This window comes from Heteronotia binoei, chromosome 5 (assembly GCF_032191835.1).
Source record: "Heteronotia binoei isolate CCM8104 ecotype False Entrance Well chromosome 5, APGP_CSIRO_Hbin_v1, whole genome shotgun sequence".
Taxonomy (NCBI): domain Eukaryota; kingdom Metazoa; phylum Chordata; class Lepidosauria; order Squamata; family Gekkonidae; genus Heteronotia; species Heteronotia binoei.
In genome coordinates this window covers 33,944,325-33,952,754 of record NC_083227.1, presented here as the reverse complement: position 1 = coordinate 33,952,754, position 8,430 = coordinate 33,944,325, and the positions used below count along the sequence as shown (strand labels likewise).

The 8,430-nt window shown below is 44.5% G+C and overlaps 2 protein-coding genes across 2 annotated transcripts; both read right to left on the bottom strand.

The window, feature by feature from the left end:
* Positions 1–243: 243 nt before the first annotated feature.
* Positions 244–3,717, bottom strand: LOC132571934 (zinc finger protein 850-like). Its single transcript, XM_060238726.1, has 3 exons — positions 3,696–3,717; positions 1,324–3,381; positions 244–432 (listed from the first exon to the last, which is right to left on the bottom strand). Exons 1-3 carry the CDS (start codon positions 3,715–3,717, stop codon positions 326–328), a joined length of 2,187 nt encoding a protein of 728 aa, XP_060094709.1. The 3' UTR covers positions 244–325.
* Positions 3,718–3,756: 39 nt separating this feature from the next.
* LOC132571933 (zinc finger protein 92 homolog) lies at positions 3,757–4,895 on the bottom strand. The gene is made up of 3 exons (XM_060238725.1): positions 4,796–4,895; positions 4,397–4,523; positions 3,757–3,884 (listed from the first exon to the last, which is right to left on the bottom strand). The coding sequence occupies exons 1-3, from the start codon at positions 4,817–4,819 to the stop codon at positions 3,757–3,759; spliced, it is 279 nt and encodes a 92-aa protein (XP_060094708.1). The 5' UTR covers positions 4,820–4,895.
* Between the last annotated feature and the right edge of the window lie 3,535 nt (positions 4,896–8,430).

Below are 8,430 nucleotides of genomic sequence, written 5' to 3'. Positions count from 1 at the left end.
CACCCTCCCCTCCTGTTTTGCCAAGTCGGGAGCCCTCAGTTGGGGGGCCTTGTTGGGAAGTCAGAGGCAGACCCCCAGAGGCCCCTTGTTGACACTGGTCTGCTTAAATAGTGACAATCAAATGTAATACAGCAGGTTCACAAGTTTATCTGAGAGGTATCAAGGAATGAGACACACATATCTGACTTAAACACCGTGTCCTATCAAAATAGCTTATCTCCTTTTTTAATTTTTCTGAGGACATTTCTTTTGATGTCCAAACACTTCTTGCACATAGATCCTCTCTTCCTTTGGGGGCACCATCCTTTTCTCACAAGCAAACCACTCATACCACTTTCTTTCCTGCATTACTTTTCTGATGTGTTGCAAGGCTTGCTTCATCGGTCCATACTTTTCCACATTTAGGACAGGAATTTCCATTCTTCAAAGCTGCTGGGATATAAAACAAGAAAATTATTAAATCAAGTCTCAAAGAGGACAGGGAGGCAGCACAAAGCTAACAGTATGTGACAGGGGTGGATGAGTGCCAACATTCCACAAGACAAGTACAGAAACCTAGAATTCAGCTTCCTGAAAATCTCTTTTCATTTTTAAAAATGATGTTTCTAGGTCTTATGTTATCATTTTTGCCATCAAGTTACAACTAACGTATGGTGTGACCCCCTAGGGCAGGCATAGCCAAACTTGCTTAATGTAAGAGCCACGTCAGATGTTTGAGAGCCACAAAACCGGAAGGAAGGAAGATAAGCGGGAAGGGAGGGGGGGGGAAGAAAGCAGCTTTAAATGCTTTCTTCAAGCTGCTGGCTGACTTGGATTGGAGAAGTGATTTAAAGAGAGAAATGCCTTCTCCAGGCTAGCTGACAGGGTAGTGGGGGCTTCGAGAGCCACACAACACGTGTGAAAGAGTCATATGTGGCTCCCAAGCTACAGTTTGGCCACTCCAGAGTTTTCAAGGCAAGAGACATTCCAAGATGGCTTGCCATCGCCTGGCTCTGCGTTATGACCCTGGTATTCCTTGGTGGTCTCCCATCCAAATCCTAGCCAGGGCTGACCCTTAGTTTCTGAGACCTGATAAGATTAGGCTAGCCTGGGCTATCAAGGTCAGGCACAAGAATGTATTTCAAAGTGAGCAAGCAATGCTTACTGAAAGAAATGCAAGGGATTTCTAGAGAAGAGAGTAGGGGGCGGGAAATGATGCCCTAGCCAATTATAGCTGAAACTGTTCATAAAGTCTTCTACTGAAAACAGATTTGCTGTTAAGTAAGAATTTCATCCTGAGGTGATAATTTACTAATTTTAGAAGATGTAATGAGTGCGTCTCACCTGTATGGTATCTTTTATGTTTAGACAGTTTTCCTTTCACACCAACCCTTTTCTGGCACTCAAGGCACTCCTTGGATTCTTCTTTCTTGTGTACTCTCTGGTGACTAATCAGGTGTGTCTGTTGAGTAAAGTGTTTCCCACACTCAAGGCATTTAAATGGTTTCTCTCCAGTGTGAATTCTGTGGTGGTATATGAGGTGCGATCGTTGCCTAAAGTGTTTCCCACACTCTAAGCAGTTGTAAGGTTTTTCACCTGTGTGGATTCTCTTGTGTGTTGTGAGGAGCGACTGGTGAGCAAAGGACTTCCCACATTCCAAGCAGGTTAACTGTTTCTTTCTTGTGTGGACCGTCTGGTGTATCACAAGGTGTGGGTGTTGGGAAAAACGCTTTCCACATTCTGGACACTCATAAGGTTTCTCTCCTGTGTGGACACGCAGATGCGTCACGTAGTTTGAATGTTGAGTAAAACACTTCCCGCACTCTGAGCACTTATAAGGTTTCTCACCTGTGTGGACTCGTAGATGCATTGTATGGTTGGCTTGCTGAGCAAAACACTTCCCGCACTCTAAACATTTATATGGTTTCTCACCTGTGTGGACTCTCTGGTGTTTCACAAATGTTGAACGATAAGCAAATTTAGTCCTGCACTCCAAGCACTCATATGGTTTCTCTCCAGTATGGACCTTCCTATGGTTTGCAAGTTGTGACTGCCGTGCAAAGCATTTTCCACATTCCAAGCATTTAGCCCTTTTCTCCCCTGTGTGGACTGTCTGGTGTCTCGCAAGACGTGCATGGTTAGCAAAACATTTCCCGCACTTGAGACATTCATAGGGCTTCTCTCCTGTGTGGCTTCTCAGGTGTGTTGCAAAGCTGGATCGTTGAGAAAAACCTTTCCCGCACTGCTGGCATTCATATGGCTTTATTCCTGTGTGGACTTTCCGGTGTGTGGCAAGATTGGAATGCTGAGCAAAAGTTTTCCCACAGTCCAAGCACTTATAGGGTTTTTCTCCTGTGTGGAGTCTGTAGTGATTCACAAGGTATGACTGGTGAGAAAAACATTTCCCACATTCCAGACATTTTGATTTTTTTTCACCTGTGTGGACTATTTGGTGAATTAGACGGTTTGCATGCTGAGCAAAGCGTTTTCCACATTCAAGGCATTCATAGGGCTTCTCTCCAGTGTGGAGTCTCTGGTGGTTCACAAGGGCAGAGCGATATGCAAAACATTTCTCACAGTACGTGCACTTGTAGGGTTTCTCTCCAGTGTGGACTCTACGGTGAATCACAAGGGTAGAGTTGTCAGCAAAACATTTTCCACATTCCAAGCATTTATAGCGTTTCTCCCCTGTATGAATTTTCCTGTGTTTTGCAAGATGCGATTGCCGAGAAAAATCTTTGCCACATACCAAGCATTCATAGGGTCTCTCTCCTGTGTGGATTCTTTGGTGACTAACAAGAGCTGAGCGGTGTGCAAAACATTTCCCACATTCTGAACATTTGTAGGGTTTCTCTCCCGTATGGACTCTCTGGTGACTCATGAGGGCTGATCGTTCACCAAAATGTTTCCCACAGTCTGCACAGGTAAAGGGCTTGTATCCTGTGTGGATCCGACGGTGGGTCATCAGATGACCTTGCTGAGTAAAACATTTCCCACATTCCAAGCATTTGTAAGGTTTCTCTCCAGTGTGGGTTCTGAGATGATTCACAAGGTAGGACTGGGAACCAAAACACTTTTTGCATTTTAGGCACTGGTACGGTTTCTCTCCTGTGTGGATTCTCTGGTGTTTTACAAAACCTGAATGGTGAGCAAAACATTTCCCACACTCTGAGCACTCATAAGGTTTCTCGCCTGTGTGGGTTCTGTGGTGGCTCACAAGGTGAGGCTGTTGAGAGAAACATTTCCCACACACCAAGCATTTATAGGGTTTTTCTCCGGTGTGGATTCTGTGGTGGCTCTCTAGATGCGATTGACGAGCAAAAGATTTCTCACATCTCAGGCACTGATAGGGCTTCCCGTCTGCATTGGCTGTCCGAAGGCACACAAGCTGACTCAAGTCATCTGCTGGGTAAAGAACAGAAGATATTTCTCCTGAGCTTGGAATGGAAAGAACCTTGCAAAACAGAGTGATAGAAAATGGAAAAAAGACACCTTCAATAACTGAGGCAGAAGGGATGCATTATCAAATGTCATTATCTTAAAAGAACAGAGCTCCCTTAAACATACAGGTTAAGCTTTTTTTCTGTTGTGGCATCACATCTGTGGTTTCCCCTGTAAAAGTCCAACATGAGTGTGTGAGGTTAACCTACGAAGACATTAAAAGGGTGTTCTCCCACCAGCTATAGGGTTTGTGTAAATACTGCCATTGTATTTACTTTCAATTCCCCTTTCCTCCATGGAGCTCAAAGCATATCATCATTTTTTTGGTCACCTGGTTTACCAGAACCCCTCACCTGAGGTGCTGCCAGAGATCTCCATTACACTGACACCCAGGGAATCTGGCACCCATGGATTTTCTCCTCGTTCCAGCTGGGAGATGAGATCCGGCTTGGAGACCAAATGACCTTCATAAGGAACAAAGAGATTAGGTCAGCACATACTTGCTATTTGGAGTAAATATGTAGTTATTCATTGATATCCCACTCTAAAATATAACAAGGGGTTCCCTTCGACTAAGAGAAGCATCTTCTAAGGAGGAAGCAGTCCTTGCATTGGAGGCGGAAAATCTAACTGATTCATCACTTAAGTGGAAAGGAGCTTCTCAACACTTGGGGAAAATGGGAATTGTGTCCCAACTAGTGTTCCCTCTAAGCTAGCATGCGCTAGCTCACAGATTTTTAGCCTCCAGCTCACACATTTTTGTCTCAACTCAAGAAGGATGACCCCAGAACACACTAATTTATGCAGTAGCTCACAACTTTAATACCAGTAGCTCACAAAGTAGAATTTTTGCTCACAAGACTGCAGCTTAGAGGGAACATTGGTCCCAACATAAAGGACTGGGAAAGATACTGATTGACATCAAGGTCCTTCAGGGTCTTTCAGCTTCTACTAGATGAGGAAGCAAGTTACTTACCAAAGGAGGACACATTCCCATAATTCTCCATCATGACTTCCTTGTACATGGTTCGCTGATCTGGATCCAGCAGATTTCCCTGTCCCTCTGTGAAATACACGGCCACATCCTCAAAGGTCACAGGTCTCTGCAACAAGAAGGAGCTCTCAGTCTCTGCTATCCAGAAGTCATCTCACTAGCTTGGTTCCATGCAGCAAGTGAGAGCCTGTGTTCTCCAAACTGAATCTTCCTTTAACCACACATGGTGTATTTCCTCCTCCCTCAGCTCCTTTCACTTGGGAAGAGGAGATTCCATGGGACTTTTGTTTCCAAGACCCTGGAGACCATGGACAGGCCCTGCCTCTCTGAGTGTAAGGAAAATACAGAAGTGGTCCTTTTAGCATGGGGATCATTTCCTACCTGAGCTGGCTCTTCTGAAGCCATTTTTCTCTTCAGGAAGGCACAATGCAGGACAAAGGATGGACGTCACTCTGCACTCTGTCAGAAAAAGAAAGACCCATTATTCCTTCATCTTGAAATGTCTGAAGAGAATATGAGAAGAAATCAGGGATCTGGAAAGACACCAGATTTGTTGGAAAAAGAGATCAGAGGATCTGTGGACAATAGTTCCAAAGAAATATTGAAAAGGAGGGTCATAGATCAAACTGTACAGAAACATCTCAAATTGCTTTGGGAATCTCTCATTTCAAAGTCTGTGCTGGGAAGCAAAAACTACTGAAAGAGTATCTCAGAAACTACTGGATACACACTTGTGTCATGTTCTTTGATTTACTGTTGTAAATGCTCAAGCACTAGGACACACAACTTATTTTAAAACTACAAATGCAAGTTTTAAAAACTTTTTTCGGATAAACATTTGGAATATTGTAAAGATGAAATGGAACCCGAATAAATATTTATTACACTAACGTCACCAACAATGCACTTGACAATCTGCAGAGTAACGTAATTAATTCCCTGCCCAAAGGCACTTCTGGTCATCATTTCTACATTTATGGCACAGCAAACTTAGGATGGAACTCTGTGATTACAGCCACCCCAGTGATTTCAAGCTGGTGAGATATTTTTCTCTCTTTTTGATTTTTCCCTGCCCTCTTTCCAAAAATACTATAAAACTAGGCATATTCTTATTGTGCTTGGTGAACAGCATTTCTTGCCCACTCACTTTAGGCCTGGGCTGTTAGCTCACTAGTAGCTACTTATCTCCACTGGGAGTCAGGAGGCTGGCTGCCAGTGGTGTCTCCCCACCAACACCACACATGTTGAGGACCGGCCTTTGCTTAGCCCCAGCTGTTGGAGCTAGGAGGGGGCACCCAGTGGGAGGGGAGCAGCATTTTTGGTTCCGTCCAGGACATTTGCTCAGAATCACTAAGACTGCCCTTGCATGGACTGTTTGTGTTCTCAGAGCAACATGTTCTGCACATACCCATGCATGGCACATTTGTGCTCTACACAAGCTACGACCTGGCCTAAAGGGCACCAATAGATTTGAGAGAAGGGTGATAAAACCAGGTTCAAATTCCTGCTTACTATGAAAGTTTCCTTGGTGACTTTGGGCTAGTCAAGACAGCCAGTTTGGAGTAGTGGCTAACTGCACGGACTCTAATCTGGGAGAACTGGGTTTGATTCCCCACTCCTTCACATGCACCTGCTGAGTGACCTTGAGTCAGTCACAAGTTCTGAAAGAGCTGTTCTCTCAAGAGCGGTTCTCAAAAGTGCTCTGGCAGCCCCACCTACCTCACAGGGTATCTGTTGTGGGGAGAGGAAGGGAAAAGAGACTGTAAACTGTTCTGAGATTCTGAGTGAAGGGCGGGGTATAAATCCAATCTCTTCCTCTTCTCTCTCTGCCTGATTTACCTCCCTGGGGTGAGGATGAAACAAAAGCGTTCCCTGAGCTCCTTGGAAGAATGGCAGAATAAAAATACAGTAAATAAAAAAAGAAGTAGGGTGGATGATCTGCTTTTTATTCATAAGGTCAGATTAGACAACCTCTGCTCTCCTGCTTCACATTTTGATTTCTCTATAATACTTCACAGGCTTTAAAATGCAATAGTAAGATCAAAGAGTAGCTGCTTGCCTCATGGTTTTGAAACTGCCCTAAGATTTTTTTTTCATATTAGAGACAAGTTTGGCTATGATGTGCCATTAGATCAGTGTCTAGATGCACTTTGATATCTAAAATACATAGTTACTTCTGACAATCTGTAAATCTTTTGATGGGGTGTTGAACTGAATCAAATCAGCCCCACAGTTATAAGAACATAAGAGAAGCCATGTTGGATCAGGCCAACGGCCCATCAAGTCCAACACTCTGTGTCACACAGTGGCAAAAAATTTTATATACACACATACACTGTGGCTAATAGCCACTGATGGACCTGTGCTCCATATTTTTATATAAACCCTTCTTGAAGGTGGCTATACTTGTGGCCACCACCACCTCCTGTGGCAGTGAATTCCACATGTTAATCACCCTTTGGGTGAAGAAGTACTTCCTTTTATCCGTTTTAACCTGTCTGCTCAGCAATTTCATCGAATGCCCACGAGATCTTGTATTGTGAGAAAGGGAGAAAAGTACTTCTTTCTCTACTTTCTCCATCCCATGCATTATCTTGTAAACCTCTATCATGTCACCCCGCAGTCGACGTTTCTCCAAGCTAAAGAGTCCCAAGCGTTTCAACCTTTCTTCATAGGGAAAGTGCTCCAGCCCTTTAATCATTCTAGTTGCCCTTCTCTGGACTTTCTCCAATGCTATAATATCCTTTTTGAGGTGCGGCGACCAGAACTGCACACAGTACTCCAAATGAGACCGCACCATCGATTTATACAGGGGCATTATGATACTGGCTGATTTGTTTTCAATTCCCTTCCTAATAATTCCCAGCATGGCGTTGGCCTTTTTTATTGCAAACGCACACTGTCTTGACATTTTCAGTGAGTTATCTACCACGACCCCAAGATCTCTCTCTTGGTCAGTCTCTGCCAGTTCACACCCCATCAACTTGTATTTGTAGCTGGGATTCTTGGCCCCAATGTGCATTACTTTGCACTTGGCCACATTGAACCGCATCTGCCACGTTGACGCCCACTCACCCAGCCTCAACAGATCCCTTTGGAGTTCCTCACAATCCTCTCTGGTTCTCACCACCCTGAACAATTTAGTGTCATCCGCAAACTTGGCCACTTCACTGCTCACTCCCAACTCTAAATCATTTATGAACAAGTTAAAGAGCATGGGACCCAGTACCGAGCCCTGTGGCACCCCACTGCTTACCGTCCTCCACTGCGAAGACTGCCCATTTATACTCACTCTCTGCTTCCTATTACTCAGCCAGTTTTTGATCCACAAGAGGACCTGTCCTTTTACTCCATGATTCTCAAGCTTTCTAAGGAGCCTTTGATGAGGAACCTTATCAAAAGCTTTCTGGAAGTCAAGGTAAACAATATCTATCGGGTCTCCTTTGTCCACATGTTTGTTCACCCCCATTATTATCAGTACAGTTTGTGTTATTGGTGAAACTAAGCTTTTATGATGCATTTGTCAACAAAACAGACATATGAACATATGAAGTTGCCTTATACTGAATCAGACCCTTGGTATTGTCTACTCAGACTGGCAGCCGCTCTCCAGGGTCTCCAGCTGAGGTTTTACACACCTATTTGCCCGGACCCTTTTTTAGTAGAGATGCCGGGGATTGAACCTAGGACCTTCTGCTAACCAAGCAAATGCTCTACCACTGAGCCACAGTCCCTCCCCAAACAATTATTATAAGCAGTTGTGAGGCTTTGTTCTGACCCCACAGCCCAGACCTCACAGCAGCCATTTTCTCCGGGGGAACGGATCTCTGTAGCCTGGAGGTGAGTTGTGATTCTAGATTTCCAGAAGTCCCCTTACTGACCGACCCCTAACTTCGAATGACTGCATGTTTTTCTATATTAACAACACACCCATAAGAATCAAGGCATGCAAGGCAAGCCTCACAGACTGAACTGCTCTGACCCCCGCTACACCTTCCCGCCCATTCGTCCTGCTG

Excerpts from the sequence above, each read along its gene's own strand:
- LOC132571934 (XM_060238726.1), bottom strand. The coding sequence starts at position 3,717 with ATGGAGGAAAGGGGAATTGAAA. Across the intron at positions 3,382-3,695 it reads GGAGGAAAGGGGAATTGAAA|ATGACTTGAGTCAGCTTGTG; the intron begins GTAAATACAATG and ends TTTACCCAGCAG. Across the intron at positions 433-1,323 it reads ACATAAAAGATACCATACAG|CAGCTTTGAAGAATGGAAAT; the intron begins GTGAGACGCACT and ends TTTATATCCCAG.
- LOC132571933 (XM_060238725.1), bottom strand. The coding sequence starts at position 4,819 with ATGGCTTCAGAAGAGCCAGCTCAG. Across the intron at positions 4,524-4,795 it reads CTTCAGAAGAGCCAGCTCAG|AGACCTGTGACCTTTGAGGA; the intron begins GTAGGAAATGAT and ends TTCTTGTTGCAG. Across the intron at positions 3,885-4,396 it reads TGGGAATGTGTCCTCCTTTG|GTCATTTGGTCTCCAAGCCG; the intron begins GTAAGTAACTTG and ends TTCCTTATGAAG.